This window comes from Alligator sinensis, unplaced genomic scaffold (assembly GCF_000455745.1).
Source record: "Alligator sinensis unplaced genomic scaffold, ASM45574v1 scaffold352_1, whole genome shotgun sequence".
Lineage (NCBI taxonomy): Eukaryota > Metazoa > Chordata > Crocodylia > Alligatoridae > Alligator > Alligator sinensis.
Genome location: NW_005842223.1, coordinates 180,032 through 200,187, shown reverse-complemented (window position 1 = coordinate 200,187; position 20,156 = coordinate 180,032). Strand labels below are relative to the sequence as shown.

General features: G+C 46.8%; 1 protein-coding gene across 6 annotated transcripts in view; it reads left to right on the top strand.

Moving 5' to 3' along the window:
* Nucleotides 1-20,156, top strand: part of GALNT18 (polypeptide N-acetylgalactosaminyltransferase 18) — a 432,273-nt gene that overhangs the window by 241,677 nt on the left and 170,440 nt on the right. For all 6 annotated transcript variants that reach the window (XM_025208203.1, XM_006027099.2, XM_025208206.1 and 3 more), the window contains one exon: nt 11,954-12,120. In XM_025208203.1, coding sequence (XP_025063988.1) covers nt 11,954-12,120 — 167 coding nt within the window. The remainder of the gene's footprint in view (nt 1-11,953; nt 12,121-20,156) is intronic.

The following is a 20,156-nucleotide window of genomic DNA, read 5'->3' as shown; positions in this document are numbered from 1 at the left end:
TCCTGCTGGAGAAGACCATGTATGATCCTGAAAGGGGAGGTTCGTGAATGCACTGAAAGATGCCTGAATACATAAAGGATGAAAAAAAATTCCATACAGACGGGATTGAAGGCAATAGAAGCAAAGGAAGTTTGATTCTTTGTTCCCCTGCATCTTGTGTACAACATGACTTTACAACAGATGATCAAATTCAATGATATTTAATATGAAAAAGAGTAAATGAATATAAGTAGGAAAAGATACTACAAAGTACTGTAGTGGGAATTACAAACATGGGAAACAGAAATTTTGTTTGGATGCTTCCATTTGTGTGTGAATGTATGGAAGGGCAGCAATGGGGTTTTTTTTGTTATCTGAGACATATTTTGTTAGTTGTCATTTCTTACAAAAGTAATTTTTCATTAGTGCCACAAACCTGGGGGTCCACAGGTTTCTTGAGTTTGTGTTACTGATATGGCACGTGTAGTCTCAGCATAAAGGTAACTTCAAGCTTTATTTAGCCTTATTGTCCTTGTTTTTATATGCCTTGTGGTATTTGGTATCAAATGTATTTCTTATATGTAGAGGTCTACCTGACTGGAGGAGGAGGCAGCTGACTAATTTTGCAGGGAGATCACAGGGCTGGACACCATTTTTGAGGGGTAATCGTGGTAGGGCGCCCCATGCCTCTGGTTGCTAAGATGCCCTAGTAACCCACTCCTCATTGTTGATTGGCTGCAAGGGCTGTCTCTCATATGACCCCGCCCATCACCACTGAGTGGTTGGGCTATCTAGCACGTGGCCCCACCCCTCACCACCGATTAGTAGTGAGGGGTGGGGCAGCCAATCAATGGTGATGGATAGGGGCAGTAGCCATCTTGGGCTTCCCTGTGTGCCAGCAGCCCCTTCCCCCCTGATGGACTGTTTCCTCTGGGGAGCCAGTATTTTATTTTTAGTAAGTTTTGTTTTCCCCCCACAGATTTCCAGGAAATCCATGAAATCACAATTTCAGTAGGTCCCTGCTTATATATTTATAATGGGGCCAGGCTTGCACAATATGTTAAGGACTTTTAAGTAGTAAACAACGAGTTTCTCTGACCCCTAAGAAAGAGTTCAAGCCTAAATGGCTGAAGAGCAGTAATGGCTTACAATTAGCATTTGAGTTAAATTATTTCCTTCTACTTTTTGAATTTACATTTAAAAGAAGGGGCTGTAAGAATATTTCCTACCTAGTCAAACTATTCCAGGAAGAGAAACAGTATATTGAATTAGCGAATCTCCATCTATGAAAGGATGCACATATGCTGCTGTTCTTAATTAGATGTGATGAGATTTCTGCTCTGGCAAACATGCAACTTTGAGGAGGGAGGTTATATGCTAGAGGTGATGTGTTAATAGCTGGATAAGCAATTGTTTTTAAGCCTGCCTGGAGCGTGGTTGGGTCTTCAGTCTCCTAGGCCTATGGAAATGCTGGAGTCCTTCAGCTTTGGTAAAGAAGGCTGAGGTCAAGCAAGCTAGCAGGAAAAATTTCAGAAGTAGGGTTACCTGGACGTGTCCTCTTTTTTGGCCTCCTATCCTCCTGTCTGGGTGGTTTTTAAAATGAGAGCAAATGTCTGGGTTTTTACTCTGTCTCTGGCTTTCCCTGGGCACTTCCAGCTTGGTTGCTTGGGGCTGGGGGCAGCAGGGCAAAGTGACTGGCTGTAAGGGGATCGTGTGCTCTATGCACAGGCCCCAGCAAGCTGCTTGCAGGTAAGAAACCCAGAGACACAGGGAGACGGAGAGTGTGTGTGCGCATGTGGGAGCTGCATGGGCAGTAGGGCTGGGAGGGGCAGGGGGCTGTGGGTCAGGAGTGAGGGGCACCGGCAGGGCTGGGCAGTGGGGTACAGTGGGTCAGAAATGAGAGGCAGCAGCAGGGCTGTGGGGGGCTGTGGTTTAGGAGTGAGGGACAGGGGAAGGGCACAGGCATATCATTGCTGCCACCATCCCTGCCTCCCCTATGCCCTCCTCCCCTCCACAGGTGTCCTTTTTTTTGATACTGGAAATATGGTAATCCTATTCAGAAGGCCCTGGCAATAAGGTCAGAGAGAGAAGCTGCTTTTTAATCTATTGATGGAAATGAAGGGCTGTATCCTTGGTTTTAAGTGTAGGGTAAGAACAGGTTATTGTTCTGATATTTTCTTTTGTTTGTTTACTTTTATATCTCTGTCTGTATCTCAGCATATGGTTACTCATTTATTATGCTTGTTCCTGTTTTTATAATAAACCTTTTTGCTATCTTTCAGCTCACTTAGTGTTAGTGATAATTATGATTCCAGAGCATTGACCGTATAAATAGTAGGGTGTGCGAAGCAGGCTGTATTTGATTTGGATTTAGCCTGAATCAGAGACGGTAATTCAGTTCATTGATTCATTTCAGTCCCTGATTCAATTTGGCTGAATCTGAAGATTTGATGCTGATTTGGAGAATCAGTGATTCAGCCAAAGAGACAGCTTTAAATGTTTTTTCTACATACCTCAATGTACCAGCACAGCTCATGAACACTGCAATGGTGGGGTGGATGGAGCATCCCACAGAAGCATGGCCCCCGCCCCCCCACATACTTGGCGGCGAACCTGAAAGTGGACCGGAAGTAATTCCAGTTCACTTCAGGATCCACCAGGGAGTGTGCAAGGGGGGGGCCCCCGTGCCCCCCCTGGCTTGGCAGTTGGCTGCAGGGGGACCCCGGGTGCCTCTCCAGACCCAGGAGGCACCAGTTGCTAAGCCGGGAGGGGCGCCAGGGGGGCCCCCGTGCACTCCCCGGCAGACCCAGGAGTAGATTGGAAGTGCTTCTGGTCCTCTTCTGGGTCTGCTGCTGGGTATGCGGGGGAACCCCCCACGCTCCTGTGCGATGTTCCATCCACCCCAGCATCGCAGCATTCACAAGCTGCCTGCTACGTAGAGGTATGTAGAAAAAACATTTGAGGTTGTGTCTATGTCCAAATCTCTGAATGCTTCCGAATCTCTCTGATTCGATTCAGAGAGATTAAAGGGTCTCCTGATTCAGTTCAGATTCAGCCGCTGAATCTCAACTGAATCAAATAAGGGACTGAAGCTTCACATAGCCCTAATAAATAGGCCTTCTTTGTAGAGGGGGGATTCACCTTTTATGAGTGCACGACTAAACAAGGGTGCAATTCTTCTAGCTGGCAAAATCCCCTCTTTTTTCAGAGGGTGGCAAGGCTTCAGCAAGATCAGTGAGGCTGAAGCACGACAGGGCAAGTAGTTTGCCTCTAGCATATCTCACCTGGTTCTAAATGGCCAAGTAGCAGATGACCAAAAAGGGCTTGGAGGTGAAGGGCCCCCCTGTCTCAGATGATCCTGGGCATCACGGTGAGTTTCACAAAAGGATAACAAAAGCACAAAACCATTCAGCCTAATTGTCAGAAGGGTGAAATAGTCATTACTGAGACAGCTAAATTGTGTTCAAAACAGCTAGAATTTTACTGAAGTTCACCTGCTATTTTTTGCCCACTCACTCAGCACGGGGAGCTTCTTCTGTAGCTCCTCTCCTTCAGCTTGGGATTGATTACCCAGAATAATTTGCTATCATCTGAAAACATGAAGATTTCACTATGCACCTCCATTTCCAGATCATTGATGAAAATATTGAACAAAATTGGGTCCAGCACTGATCTGTGCAAGACTCCACTTTTGACCTTCCCCTATCCTGATAAGTGATTGTTTAGCCCTACCCTTTCCTTCCTGTCTTTTAACTAACTCTCAATCCATGAAAGAACCTTCTCTCCAATCCTGTGGCAACTCAGTTTTTTTAAAAGCCTTTGGTAAAGGATCTTATTGAAAGCTTTTTTGAAAAACTTAGTCTCTCTCCCTCAATGAATAGCTTTAACAGGAGGGAAGAATAGTATCTATATCCCAGAATAGCTTATAGTTTGCTTATTAGGGTAGACTCCTGAGAGACTGGAGGCATCAGTGAACCCAAGAGTCTCAACCTGGGTTAGTACTTTATTCACTAATATGTAGAAGAAGGATACTGCTATTGTTTCAAAGAAAGGGGTGTAAGCCCCAACTGTGTTTGTTTGTTTGTTTTGTTTTGTTCTGTTCTTGAGAGAGAATTGCTCTAGGAGGTATTCAGGTACATGTCTCCCATTGATTTAATAAATAGGGGTTATGTTCCTCTGTGGAGAAGCAGAGCTTACTGATGCACAAGCAGAACCATACCTACAGGGGCATACAGTTCTGTGTCTCAGCACAGTGCTGATTTGTGCTGTTTAGCAACACCTTAGTTTCCTTTTGCTTAGCTAGCATTATCCTAGAACCATAGAAAATCAGGGTTGGAAGGGACCTCAGGAGGTCATCTAGTCCAACCCCCTGCTCAAAGCAGCACCATCCCCAACTAGATCACCCAGCCAAGGCTCTGTCTAGCCAGTTCTTAAGAACTCCAAGGATGGAGCTTCCGCCACCTCTCTGGGTAATTTGTTCCAGTGTTTTACTACCCTCCTGGTAAGAAAGTTCTTCCTAATATCTAACCTAAGTTTATCTAACCTAAACTTCCCTTGCTGCAATTTGAGACCATTGCTCCTTGTTTTGTCATCTGCCACCACTGAGAACAGTCTAGCTCCATCCTCTTTCGAAACCCCGTCAGGTAGTTGAAGGCTGCTATTAACTCCCCTCCGTCTCCTCTTCGCTAGACTAAATTAGCCCAGCTCCCTCAGTCTTTCCTCATAAGTCATGACCCTCAGCCCCCTCATCATTTTTGTTGCCCTCCACTGGACCCTCTCCAATTTTTCCACATCCTTTCTGTAGTGGGGCCCCAAAACTGAACACAGTACTCCAGATGTGGCCTCACCAGTGTGGAATAGAGGGGAATTATCACTTCCCTTGACGTACTGGCAACACACCTACCAATGAAGCCCAGTATGCTGTTAGTTTTCTTGGCAACAAAGGCACACTGTTTGCTTATATTCAGCTTATTGTCCACCTTAAGTCCCAGGTCCTTTTCTGCAATGTACTGGTGCATGGGACTGTTCCATCCTAAATGCAGGACTTTGCACTTGTTGAACCTCATGGGCTCTTCCACACACGCAAGCACGTGCGCTTGCAGCAGCTCAAATAGAAGTGGTGCAAATTTGAGCCGGGGCTTTTTGCCTCAGTGCACATGGTTGGACATGCACTTTGTTGTGGAGCAAATTGTGCCATTTGGGGCAAAATAACCCTGCCTGGCTCCTCCCGGATCTGCAGCCAGGGGGAGCTAAAGCCTGGGACCAGCACCTGTGCTGTCCCCAGCAGTATAAAAAGCTTCCCTGTCCTGACCCCATCCATACAAAAAGCTGCCATGGCAAGTAGATCAGGGCTACTCGCTCTCAAGAGCCTCTGGGACCCAGCCAAATGGTACATGGGGACACTACTCCTTGTGCCACCTGGACTGCTGCAGCAGCATCCCAAATCCATTTTTTAAAATACCCCAAAATCCATGTTCTTCCATAGTTAAAACAAAAAAGCACTCTACACACACACACACACACACACACACACACACACACACACACCAGAGAGAGAGTGAGACAGTGATCAGTTGAGTAATGCCTTATTGGTATATTTACAATATGAAAAGCAATTTGGAAGCCTACCAGTGTCTCTATCATCATGAAAAAATAAATTCTAAATACCTATATGTGTTGATGTGTGCTTTGGGTTTTCTTCACACATGATGGGTGTGTGATGGGGGGATGTGGTGTTTGGAGGAAGGGGGTGAGAAGGGGTGTGGGGGAAAGTGGGTGGATGTCTATGGAGGGATATGGATTGGTCTGTGGGTAGGTGTGGGGCAATTGATGGGGGGACTGTGGGTGTGGGGGACCTTGTGGGAGGGCTGCTCAGGAGGGGTGGGAGGGCTGCTCAGGAGGGGCCCCACAGGGTGCAGGACCCGAGCCCCCCTGCCCATGGCCCATAACTAACCTTTCACAGCAGCAGCAGGGGGACCATGTGCTGAGCCCAGCCAGGTTCTGCCTGCCCTGGGGCTGCTCCTGCCACCCAGCTGGGCTAGTCTCATGACAGGACGTGGCACAGCATGCAAGGACTGTGTGCAGGGCCCAGCTAGGTCTTGGGGCCCCTCTGCAGCCCAGCTGGTCTGGGCCCATGGTGACAGGACCCAGCGCGGCACCCGGTCCCTACGTGCCAGACCCAGTCGGGCCCTGCCACCCTTGGGGCCCCTGTACTGCCCGGACCCAAGGTGACAGGACCTGGCATGGTGTGTGAAGACTGCGTGCTGGGCCCAGCCACCCTTGGGGCCCCTGTGCCACCCAGCTGGATTGGGCCCAGGATGCCAGGACCCGGCACCACGCTGGATCCTGCTGCCCTGGGTCCGGCCCAGTTAGGCAGTGCAGAGACCCCCAGGGTAGCAGGGCCCAGCTGGGCAGGGATTGGGGTGGTCTGGGGGACTGGTGTGGGGAAGGGCCAGGCAGGGATTGGGAGGATGGGGGCCTGGCTGGGGAGGGGCTGGGCGGGGCAGGGATCGGGGGGTGGGGGAGCGGGTGCACTGGAGCCCTGGTGCTGAACATGTGGCCTGGTCAGACACGTGTTTCAGCACCAGGGTGAGGGACCAACCATGGGGGTTTGAGGCGGGGCAAGAGGCACGTGTGCGCTTGTCTGGACGCGCCCCATGAGATTTCTTTAGGCCCAATTCTCCAATTTGTCCTAGCTCTACCCTCCAGCATATCTACTACTTCCCTGGCCCCCATGCTTGGTGTCATCTGCAAACTTGCTGAGGGTGCATTGTATGCCATTTTCCAGGTCATTGATGAAGACTTTGAACAAAACTGGCCCTACAACCAACCTCTGCAGCACTCCACTTGATGCTGGCTGCCAACTAGACATGAAGCCATTGATTACTACTCTCTGAGCCTGATGCTCCTACCAGTCTTCTATCCACCTTACAGTCCATTCATTCACCCCATACTTCCTTAGCTTGCCTGCAAGAATGTTGTGGGAGACCGTATTAAAATCCTTGCTAAAATCAAGGTATCACATCCATGCATCTCCCTGCATCCACAGAGTAAGTCACCTCATCATAGAAGGCAATCAGGTTGGTCTGGCATGACTTGCCCCTTGGTGAATCCATGCTGACTGTTCCTAATCACCTTTTTCTCCTCCAAGTGCTTAGAAATGGATTCCTTGAGGATCTGCTCCATGATTTTTCCAGGGACTGAGGTGAGGTTGATTGGTCTGTAGTTCCCTGGATCTTCCTTTTTGCCTTTCTTAAATATGGACACTATTCCCTTTTCCAATCATCTGGGACCTCTCCTGATAGCCATGAGTTTTCAAAGATAATGGCCAATGGCTCTGCAATCTCATCAGCCAACTCTCTCAGCCCCTTTGGGTGCATCCCATCCAGCCCCAGCCTTTCTAAATAGTCCCTAACCTGTTCTTTTGCCACTGTTGACTGCTCACCTCCTCCCCAAACTGTGCTGACCATTATATTCTTCTGGGCTAAGTACAGACATTAAAAAAGCCTGAACCTGAATCAATTCAATCTTTGCAGTGTAGTCTAACCTGTGTAGATTGAATTGAGAAAAAAGTAAATAGACATTTACTTTTGATACTGGAAAGGCAGCCACATGCCTGCAGTGGCTAAGGGCAGAAACCAGGGAGTGCTAGAGTGAGCCATCCTTTCCTTTCTGCAGTGGCCAGAAGGCTGGAGGGAAGCTGAGCTGAGGGGGGTGACCAGGCCCCAGTAGACTATGTATAATTTTTGGAGGGGTTTAAACCCCATCCCTGGCCTTCATGGTTCGCAGCAGGGTTGTGCCTGGAGGGGGAGGGGGGAAGCAGCCCTTGCCAGGCTTTTCCAGGTGTGGGGGGTGAGTGTGGTAAGACCCCAGACCCCACCTGGCACCAAAGAGTCAAGAAGGGGCATTGGCAACATGTAGGGGGTGCATGCAGGTGCATGTGCACCCCCTCAGCTTGGTGGTGCATGCCCCCAGCCGCTCGCCACCCCTTCCCCCCTCACCACTGACACTGCCGGCGGAGTCTGCGGGCGGTCTCCAATTGCCGGTGCTGTCTGCTGCGGGTGGTCGTCGATCACCAGTTGGCGCTCGCCACCCCCCACTCCACCACCAACACCTCTGCGGCCACCTGCGAGATCTCCCCACTCCCCGGGGCCACACCCCTGCCACTGACACCGCTGCTGCTGCCTGCGGGCAGTTGCTGTGCCTCCCCAGCCTCCGGGGACACGTAGCGTTCATGACCAGGAGCATAGCCAGACCCCAGCCCTGGGCCTGTGGTGAAGGGGGGAAATCACAGAGAAGTGGGACTGGCAGGGACCTCCAGAAGACCTCTAGTGTCTAGTCCAGACCCTTTCTGAGCCCTGGCCAGACCCTACTGTACAAGCATCATGTAAAGAGTGGAGGGTTAGCTCACAGCACTCATGATCGAGAACACCTGCCAGGGAGCTCTGTACTGCTGAGGGGAAAAAAAGCCACCAAGAGCTTCCTGTAGCTGGTTTCCCACCCCCTGCCCCACAGCAGGGCCCAACACTGCACCCCTCCAGCCCTGAGTCCTGAGGCAGTGCTGGGCACACAGCTCCCATGGCCACAGCCTGAGCCATGGTGGGTGAGGAGGAAGGGGGACCCTTCCCTGCCCGCTGCAGCAGCTACATGACAGCCCAGCCCAGCCTGGGCATGGGGAGCAGGGAGTAATCTGGGCACACAAAACCCACAGCCCCAGCCTGAGCTGGAGCTAGCTGGGAAGGGTCCTGCTCTTGCGGCCTTGCCTGGCCCTTCCAGGCCTATCCTCAGCAGTGCCCGTGGGCTGGCCTGGGTCAGCCCTGCAGTCCCAGCCCCAGGCGAGGCAGGTGGATGGCGGGGCTAGGCTGAGCCATGGGGGCAGGGCCCTTTCAAGCCAGCTGTGGCTTGGGTTGGGGCTGCAGGAGCTGTGTGCCTGAATTTAGCCCATCTCCCTATGCCCAGGCCAGGCTGGGTTGTCATGGAGCTGCTGCTGTGGGCAGGGCTCTCCCCGTCCTTTTCCTCCTCCACCGCAGGGCCAGCGAGACGTTCTGTGTGGTTCTGTCTTGGGGCACAGGGCTACAGGGGTGCAGCACTGGCCTCAGTTTTGGGGCAGAGGAGGAAAACTGGCTGCAGGAAGCCCTTGGTGGCTTTTCTCCCCAGTAGGTGTTCTCGGTTGTGGGCACTGTGAGCAAACCGTCCACTTTTTAGGTTGTGCTGATATGGGAGGGTTTGACCTAGACGTCTGGAGGTCCCTGCCAGCCCCAATCATCTGTGATTCCTCTCCCTTCAACCCTCTTCACCTCAGGCCCAGAGCTGGGGTCTAGCCATGCCACTGCTCTTGCTCAAGCAGCAAGTGGCGGGGAAGCTAGGCAGACCCTGGCTGGGGACGCTCACTGATGGGAGGGAGGGGGGATTAAACCCCCCTTTTCCCCTCAAGCTACCCATGTCTGGCCACCACCTCTGCTTCTGCCACTCGAGTTGTGAGGATGGTGCTCCAGTGCTTCAGAACTCTACAGATGCAACTTATCAAGCTTAGAAGACAAAGCAGCTATCAAGCATTCAAAGCTAAGGCAGTTCAGTCAACTTATTCAGTAACTGATCCTCCCACAAGCTATGATATTTCTTAGCTGAAGACTTAGTGGCACTAGAGATGTGGAATTCTTTCAGACCTTTTGAAAACATCAAAGAAAATCAAGAATACATTTCAGTCTGATCCATACAACTGAAAACCATATTGTAAGGGAAACCAATGGGCAAGGTATGAACAGAAGCAGGAGCCAGCTTTTGGGCTAGGTACAGACATTCAAAAAGCCCGAGGCGGAATCAGTCTAAGTTGGACAGTTTTCTGTAAGCAGTGTAGTTTAGATCATTAACAAACAGAACAAACATTCACCCTTTGGTGGGAGGGGCAAATTTTAGACCAGGTTCTGCCATTTTTAGATCTTCCTGTGTTTACCAAACTTCTGTTCTGTATGGGTATAGACCACTTTCCAATCACTTATACTGGTAAAAATGTAATGTCTATACCTGGCCTTGGAAAGTAAGATTTGATCTCTTGCAATATCATACTGCAGAAATGATCAGTAAATCTAAATACCACTGTAATTACTTTTTTATTTTATTGAAGTAGCAGAACTGAAGGCAGTGGAGGCTCTGTGACTGAGGGGGAACTGCTTTTCAAAACTAAAATGAAAGTAACTCTTTAAAACAGGAAGTACTTTCTTAAATCTTTAAAAACACTTTTCATTTTTGACCCGCATAGGGCCTTGTCACATGTTCACTTGCAACAGTTGCAAATTGTTGGAATGTAGCGACCTATTAAAGTTAGTGTATGCTAGGAGATGACCCCTTGCTTTAGAATGAACAACTTTGCAATGCCTCAAGGTCACTTAACAGGTGCTTATACTGCTTGAACATGCATTGATTTGTTTTTAAATTTCATTTAGTATGTGTTAAGCTGAATGTATGACATTCCCTCACACAATTCCTTCTTGTGGCTTTGGGGAAGAAAGTACTGAAATACCTGAAAGATATTTCTTGCATATGACTTCTAGTTTGATTTAGAATCAAGAAGATTAAATTATTTTGGATTCCTATCTGAGCAAGTGCACCTTTTTAGGTTCTCACACCCTTAAAATAAGAACTTTTTAGAAATTTGAAAAACTTGAAGATATACGAGACAAAGGTTAATATCTTCATTTAAATCCCAGCATGTGAGGAGTTGTTATCTAGAATAAACTGGGAGAAAAATTGGGCTTGCTACCTTTCCTGTATTGTTCTCCAGTTTAAAAGCAAAACCCTGAGAACACCAGTAATTCTCTTGATATTTAGTATTAAAATTTGTTGCCTTTTTCTCATTTGTATTTTAACTGTGGGAAGTAGGGAAGTTTGGATTGCTGTATTTAGCTAGAGATGGAAAAAAAGGAGTCTTGGAGGGACCATATTTAATTAGTTTTAGTTCATAAACTAATAGAATTACTTGAAAATCTTCAACAAAGTTGTTCTTATTCTCAGCTTATTGCTCTAAATTTGAGGAAGACATTTCATTCTTATATAAAACAAAGAGATTGTATACTAGCTTAAGTGAAAAATAAACTCATCACAACTGTGTAGCCACTCTAGAATAGACCAAAAATGTTAAAAGTACACTATGAATTTGTTATGAGGCATTATGATACTTTGCTACTAACTTGCTGTGTGACCTTGAGGGTCAATTCTCCTGTCTGTGCCTCTTTTTCCTCCTGTCCTTTGCTTGCTTTATCTCTTGTGCTTGTAAGTTTTCTGAGGCTGAGACTGTCTTTTACTATGTTTTTTTATAGTGACTACAAGCATGGGATGCTGATTTTAGTGTGGGTCTAAGTGTTAACATATTATCAATAATAATTAAAATCTAGGAGAACTAAGAGCACATATTTAAACATATTGGTCTGCTCCTGTATACCCTGTCCAGAAAGACCATGTGGAAGTGCATTCAAACCTTAGGCAAACTCATTTTAAAATTAATTGTAGCCTTGTACAGAAAAGCAAGTTTACTCTAGGGCAGTGGTCCACATCCTTTGCTGGCCTGTGGACAAGAGCACTGAACAAATAATACATAAATGCTGCCACTGCAGACATCAGCTTACATACTTGGCTGTCCCTGCGAGCATTAATTCTTAAATTCTTGTGGTTGCAAGCAATATTAGAGGATCTCATGGGTAACACATGCCCTGGAAACCTAGGTTGGGGACCGCTGCATTAAGGCTTTAACTACTCTATTTGTGTTCAGAAAGTCATTTAGCAACAGTCAGTGCTAGGTTAGATAGGCTATTTTCTCAGTATTGCCTACAGTTGCACTGACCAGGATGAGAAGACAGGTTGATCCCTGGCTAACCAAGAGTTCCCATCGTTGCTCTCATTGGCGTGAAATTTCCTGAAACAAAGTAGACAAAGCTGTGATGATCTAAGGCACTTACAACAGTTTACTTTTTTTTTTTAGGTGCAAAAACCTCACAATTCCTGACAGCCTTCCTGAGGTCAGTATTGTTTTCATCTTTGTTAATGAAGCCCTGTCAGTGATTCTGCGCTCCATTCATTCTGCTATTGACCGGACTCCTCCCCACCTGCTCAAAGAAATTATTTTAGTTGATGACAACAGTAATAATGGTAAGGACTGTTTGTAGTGCACCCTTTTTTCATACATGCTGGCTTATGTATAAGAAGTAAGGCATTTCTCTTCATAAATTTTGGATCAGAGGTGCCCCAATAAGATTTCAAATGATGTATTTGGGAGATACTGTAGTACTTTTCTGCATCTTCTTTTGTAATTCCTTAGCATTAGTCTAGGGCAGTGGCCCACAACCTTTGCTGGCCTGTAGACATGTTTGTCTTCAGGATTAGGTACAGACATTCAAAAAGCCTAAGGTAGAATCAATCTAAGTTATGTGGTTTTCTGTAAGCGGTGTAGTTTAGACTGGTAACAAACAGAACACACATTCCTTCTTTGGATGGGGGTGGCAAATCATAGACCAGATTCCACCATTTTTAAACCAGTCTATGTGTGCTGAACTTCTGTTCTGTTATGGATATAGACCAGTAAAAGTGTAATGTCTGCGCCTGGCCCAGATGTACACAAGTAGGTCAAGTTGAGAACAGGGACAGAATGGAACATTAGTCTCTGCTTTTAATCACATTAGTTAAAACAATGGAGATAGGAAATTTGGAAAGGGTTTTTTTTTTAAATGTTTCTTACTACTCTGCTCTGCTGTCAAGCATGCCTACCTTCTCCTGTGTCCTTCTTATTCCTTATAAACTCCCAGTTTCAGCTGTATGCTCACTCACCCTCTATTCTGTATAAGGCCTCTCTTTTTCTTCTTCCTCTTCTGTTCTTGGCTGCTCTGTATCAGCTTGCTAATTTGTTTTTTTTCCCCTCCTGACTGCCAATCTAATCCTTATTGTCTGTTGCTCACCTGGTTTATGTCTCCACATAGACATTTCTCCCTGCTGGTTGAGGAACAGGGCCTGTTAGTTTCTGCTGAGCTCAGTACTTTGCTTAGATGATTTTCACTGGGACCACGCTGGGCATCACTTACAAGTTTCACCTGCTGGCACCATCACAAATGAAATTTTAAATTATCTTCGCGTGGGACATTGAGCATCCTGAAAGCTTTGGCTCTGCTGGGAGTTAATATTGAACTCATAAAATACAAGTACAATCAAAATGTGTTCTGCTGAAGAGAAATGCTGAACAAAGAGCTTTTCCTCTATCTGTACCCTCCTTATAAGTGTTACATGATTGGGTTGCTCCATGCGAGGACATTCTTCTGGTCATCACTGTGCCTCTTGTCTTCATAAAACAAAGCATTAGTGCAGTGATTTTCAACCAAGGGCACTGTGGCACCCTCAGGTGCCTTGAGATCCTTTCTTAAGTGCCATGGGGCATCACACAATGTTAGGTGTGCTAACATGATTCACAAGATAAACCCAGAGATTTCAAATAAATATCAATAATGCTAAAAACATTCTCTCCTGTTGTTATCTTTATGAGTTCTTTGCAATGGAAGAATTGATCTATTATTTTTTGTAGTCAAAAAATGACTAAAAACTAGAGCTGGCATTTTCCAAGGGGTGTGCTGAGTCTGTTGAGGCGAACTTTGACTCTGTTGGGGTTGAGAGCCACTGACTTAGTGGAATTCAAAGCAGATAAGCTTCCCTCCTCAGGTTGTAAGTCTCTTACCCCTCTTCTTTTTGTCAAGGAAAAAACTCAAATTGTAGTTCTGGAAAACATGCATGCAACACAGCAGTTTGATTTAGGCTCTTTGTACTGCAGGTGTACAAGGATATGTGTGACTCTAATTCCAATCCCAGTGAATTATACTGCACTTAGTCAACTGAGCCTAACCAAGCTTTCTTAAAACCCCAACTCATGGAACAGTATGGGCAAGATGGCATGCAGGATTTATATGGTGATGTTCTTGGTTTATAGCACAGTACAGGATGTAACAGTGCAATGGAGTAGTAGAAATTCACATGTAAAAAAATAACAAAATCTGACAGAACTAAATACATTTTTTAAAAAGTTGAATGATCCAGAAAGCCTAAAGCTTCCAGTGATTCAATTTGGATTCATAGATTTGGCATCTGAATCATCTCCGAATCTGAATCGATCCAAAGCTTTGCACAGCCCTAGAAATCACTGGAGTCCCATAAAGATGAGTCTTTTAGGAAGATCCCATTTACCCCATCTTGTATTTACACTGATTATGCACTTTTTATACTTGCGCATTTGGTAGTTTGTAAGCAAACCTGTAGACAGAGATTGTGTTTCTTTAATGCATATTGGTGATGCCCCAAGCAAAAAAAATTTCACTCTCATTCTGATTCTCAGAGCATTCCCAAACTTTGGAGATGTTGGGATTTTTGGAAGCTCTAGCAGGTAAGTTTGCTCAGTGCTGGTCATCATATGGCCATTCAGTGCACTCTACCATTGTCACCATCAATGAAATATAGGACTTTTGTTTCCAGCCTGATGACAACAAACTAAAGACAGTAAAGTATGATCGACTATTTTTCAGGCTTGCATAACCTTCATGAGGTTTAGCAGAGCCAGCATCAGACTCCAGAGGCTCCAGGCAGAGGTTAGAGATGTAGATTCCTTCCTTTCCCCACCCACACACATGGGGTCCTTGGCAATGGCCCCATGTAGTGATATAAGTTATAATTTAGAAACACTCCCTCATTTAAAAGAATTGGGAGATGGTCCCTCAGTTAGGCGCTCTCTGTTAATTAGTTAGAGAGACAAGGGACTGCAGTGGTTTGTCTGCTGCTCCACAATAAAAGGTTGTTTTTCAGTTCTTCTCATTCATGCATGGCTGGTTTATTGAACACAATGATCATTACACTCTGGTTGTGGGCCCCAAAACCCAGCTTTTTCTGTGAGTCTTGCCAATGTATGTCTAGCTGACTCAAGGGAGCCGATGTCCCTCCTATAAATTGCCTGACAGGACTTTAGAGAAAACGCTAGAGCCCAAGAAAGAAGAAACTTATTAAGGCAAAGGGGTTGCCTGATTTTGCCCTCTGGTAATTATTTGGGTTCCTGGCCCCACACAGAAGCATGGGAATTAGGAGAGGATATAAGTAAGTCTGTGGCATGGTGTGAAGTATAAGCATCTTCCTTATACAGAGGTCCATGGGCTCTTGGAAGATTTACACGCTATGCAGTTTTTTGTAAGTGCTGTCCCATTACCAGTGTCAGAGCTGATTTGGATCAGTGCCTCGACACAGTGGAACTTTCCAGCACAAGGCACGGTAAGGCAGGGGAATTCTCGACATGGTGAAGAGTTCCGGCGTGGATAGAGTTCCCGCCAAGGATATGCAGATTTGCATAACACGATTGGCCGATGTTAAATTATTCCCACGTGGTGGCTGGCAATTGGCTCGCTAGCCGTATAAAAGGTTAGGGGCATTTCCGCCCTAGTTGGAGAACTCCGCGATTCCCCCTGGAGTGGAACTCTGGCAGTTTGATCACCTGCCAACGCCTCCCCGTCGTCAAAGCCTTACGACGTATTTTCCGTGTTGCATGCCCAAGTTAGACCCGAGCTACCCGGTCTACAAGAGCTCCTCGATTAGCAACTAGAGATTAGAATTGTTGCAACTATGATTGAAGTGTGAAGTCACTTCTTGCCTGCGCTGTATACGACTCTACAGTGTAAGTAAAGCTGTCTCTGTTTTTTCCAACTGATACGTGTCGCGTCTGTGCCTAATTCCGCTCTGGTGATAGAGAGTACCCATCTACCCGTCACGGGATCGCAGCTGCAACCCCAGCTAGCATTCCCGAGGATTCCCGATCCTCGGTCCCCCCTTGGCCCCCACAACCAGAATTTCTTGCCTGCAGCATCAGGCCATATTGTCCAGCATCTGTTCCTGTTATGTGAATAAGGAAGTTTATTTTACAAAGGTTCTACATTATCAGTTGAAATGCTATAACATTCATTTTAAATATATTTTTTATAGCATCCTAATCTTATATTTAGCTAAAGCTGTCCTGGATAAACTTCACTCTTTTTTGTGTTTGTGTCTATGGTGTTAATTTGACTTTGAACATTGCTGTCAGTAAGGTGTAAGTCATTTGCTCTGGATTTCCTTGCAAAGTTCCCTGAGGGGGGAAAGCCTGCTTTCACAGTCAGAAGCTTTTCCTTGAGTAGAGGCACCAGACATGCTTTATTCTGGCTCTGGACTTGCCCATTTGGACAGACCTCTCCAAATTATAGTAAACAATACCTGCTTATGTTCAAGACTTCTAGGGAAATGTCAGGTCTCCAGAACTGAATGTCAGAGCTTTCACCGACGAAGCAGATGTAGTTTTGCAGAAACCAGGGCTGGAGACATCACAGCAATGGAAGTGACATTTGAATAAAATAGAGAGACCACAGAGAGTGTACAGGCTCTCTCTTTATTTACAGAGAGTGTAAATAAATTACTGGGGGTTTTTGAGTCTTCTCTGCTGTTTGGATTCATCTAAATAAAGGATTGAAATCAGTGCAGTTTGCACTATTGAGGATTTGCCTCCAAGGATATTCTTTAGGATTATGATGTGAAAAGTAACACTAATTTTGCCCTTTCTTTTTACTCTGGGCCAAATCCTGGCTATACTAAGTCAAAGGTAAAACTCTCATTGATTTCATTATACCATATGAAGTTCGCCTTTTAATGACTATCAGGAAAGCAACCTTGTTAACTGTAAAGAAATAACAGAGGAATTGTATCATTTTTTACTCCATTAGGATAATTTCAGAAGCACTATGTAAGATTATTCCATTAACACATAACACATTTATGCATACATTCAACTTCTGTACATTCCTCTTGAGCAACATAAGCTACAGTATTTTATTTCATGCACTTCAGGGTATGTCAAGCAAATTATCTATGACTTTTACTAAACCTCAGTGTAGTTTTTCAAGTTCCCAATTATGTTTCAGAAGACCTCAATTAATCTCTTTGTGAAGCCTTTTTTAAACAAATTTTTGAAGTTAGCAAACTGTGAAAATGCCACAGTGTGTGCCATTTAAAAGCAGAAAATAGATTTAGCAGATCCCCAAACTCTGATCCTTTGGTTTAATAAAATAGTTTGCATTGTTTATGTAAGCATTTCATGTGTCAACTTTTCCTAGTGGAATTTTTAATATGCATAATATTGAAACATGAATAGTTTCATCCATTGTGCTGTCAGGTAAATCTTTGTTAAAATTTTACTTTAATTAAACTCACCAAAAGGCAACGTAGCCATTGTTTACATACAGAGCAGTGATTTTCAACCCAGGTGCCTCTTTAAGGGAGTCATGGGGTCCAGCCCCTGTGTGAGGAGGTAAGTGCTCTTCTCCTCTGTACCAGGGACCTCTAACCCCTGTTACTTATGGTGAAATTACATGCTACACTTAGACCATACTAAATCTGAGGAATGTTAAGTGATGTTAAAGTTAGAACAGACTGTGAGCAGTTGCACATTAAAAGTTAATACTATTTCTTGCCCACACAGCTCTGACTTGCCAGCAGTGATCTGGCAAGTAGAGGTGTGGCTAGGAGCTCTATCTCTGTCCCTTTTACGGTTGGATGAGGGCTGGGAGCAATGCATCCTGGGATGCTGGAGGACTGAAAATTGCTCATTTTATCTCTAGAGCAGACTGAAGTTTCCCTGATATGTGCTAGGTAGCCTGGCCCAAAACTAACCCTTGCCAGAAGCGGAGTAACTTTGAGAAGCTCAGAGCTTTGTTCCATATTACACTTTGAGCTGCTCAAATGTTGATCAGTGTTAGTGCTAGCTTGAGTTTGGACCAGTCGCACCTTAAGTCTAAAAATCTTCTCTGACACCTATCTGCACAGCTGTGATGTGCCACTAGAGCAGGGGCGGGCACTTATTTTGGGTGGAGGGCCACTTAACAAGGTTTGGTGAGCTTTCAAGGGCCACATGGGTAGCCCTGTCCCTTAACAGTTGCCCCACCCCCTGGTCACCATCTTGGGACCGGAAGTCACAGCCCTAATCCCTGACCTTTGCCCCCGGAAGTTCCTCCTCTTGCCCCCCAGAAATACTCCTTTTGGGAGGGGAGGGGTTGCCGTCTTAGAACCAGAAAAAAACCAAATCATACACTAAAGGTTAAACATCTACTATAACATATTGTAATTTTATTACAAAAAATATTTTTGTCAGAATTTGTGCTTGCATAGTGTATATAGAGGTGACTGCATAATAACTCAAAAATAAATTCTTACTTTTGTATATTGGGTGGAGGTGTGTGGTTGGGTGTATGTGTATGGTGGGCTGTAGGGGGGTGCCATTTGTGAGGGGATGTGGCTATGTGTGTTGGGAACAATAGGGTATTTTGGGGGTTGTGTATATGTGGGGGAAGGGTGTGGGGGCAGGGTGTGGGTGTGTGGTATTTGTGTAGTGTGAGGGAGGTGTGGGGACCACCCCTCCTACACTCCCTCCATGGTGCAGCAGCAGGCAGGGGTGCTTAGGGTGCTCATGCCTGGCACGGGTGCCTGGTGGGGCGCGGTTCTGACCAGCACTACACATCACAGTGAGGAATGCAACCCCTGCTGGGCTCTCTCTCTCACTGGCACTCCCCATTGCTCATGTACAGATGCAGCACTCACGTGGCATGGGAGGGAAGCCCCACGCACTGGAGCTGGCTGCCTTCCCTGCCCCCTGCCGTGGGACGTGTGCTGGGACCTATGCGACAGGGTGTGGGGAAGGCAGCTGGCTCCAGCACATGGGACTTCTCTCCCATGCCGCACAAGTGTGGGGGCTCCGCATGTGCGGTGAGGAGCACCGGCAATAGAGACTTCCTGGTATGGGCTGAGCTCCTTGCTGCGATGTGCAGCACTGGCTGGAGCCATGCACTGCTGGGTGTGAGTGCCCCCACATGCTGCTCCTGCCACCATTGTCTGCCTTGGCTGCGGACCATGGAGGGAGTTGAGGGGGGGTCCCCACACTTTCCCACCCTCCCCCACTCCCACACACTGCCCACCCTGTTCTGCCACCAACCCCCTGGGTGTGGGCTCCACATTACCACCAGCCCCAGCCCCACTCTGTGCTCCCACCCAGCTGCAGCTCTGCCCCCGCCCCCACCACTTCCCTACCTACTGCCCAGAGTAAGTGAGATACCAGCGAAGTCAAGCAGGTCCCCAGTGGCTGCAGCAGCAGCCCTTTCCTGAAGCTGCCTTCTGGTCAGGTTGGGCACTTCTGCCCACAAGGGTAGGAGTGAGGTGCAATAGGGTATGTTGGGGGCATGTGCATATGTGGGCACCTTGCTCCCACCCTCATGGGTGGAAGGGCTCAGTGGGATACACTTCGTTGGTAGATGCTGTAGGCCGGGTCGAAGTGCCTGGAGGACTGAATCCAGCCTGTGGGCCATATTTTGCCTGCCCCTGTATTAGAGGGATATGGGGCTGGTGAGCCAAAAGAAGCTTCTGTGCCTCATGTAGGTGAGGGTATATGAGAATTGGGTTTGGTAGGGAATGGGAACATGAAGCTGGGAGCTGGAGACTTAATGGTATAGGGGTAGGTAATGAAATGGGGAGGTGGAAAAGAAATGGGGATGGGGAAATGGAGGAAGTCAGCCACTGAAGGGAAGTCAGCTCCCTGAAGGGTTGTGAAGAGGCTTGTGATTGTGCATAAGACCTGACAGGCTGAGGTTGGCATTATTTAGAAATAGAGGGAAGGGCTGGGGAAAGGCACCCCTGAAGGACTGTATAAATTTCAGTGAGGTTATAAGTACATTTAGTTGATATTTTTTTGTGTTTAGGCTGCAAGGTAAAGGATGGCAGATGGGGAATAGGGAGGCCACTGAGGGCACCTGGCATGTGGGTGCTGTTAGCCCTGTGAGAGCCAACGGTAGGGACCAGATCCTGTTGGTTCTGGGTAAGTGAGGTAACTGAGTCCCTGGAACTGTGAGCAGGCTAACTGAGGCCCAGAGAGTTGCTCAGGGGCCAGGATGCCTGGCAGAGAGAGCAAAGAGACTGGACTTGCTTGGGGGCAAGATGTCCTGCACAGAGACTGAATTTGTTGTTGTTTGGGCCAGATAAAAGGTGGCTCATTGATGAGAAGAGGGAGAAATTTGCCTGTGGTGTCTCTCCAGTATTCTGAGGGTTTCAGCCCAAAGTTATACCAAGGAGGATCAAGATGTGTCAGGGGAATACGGGGC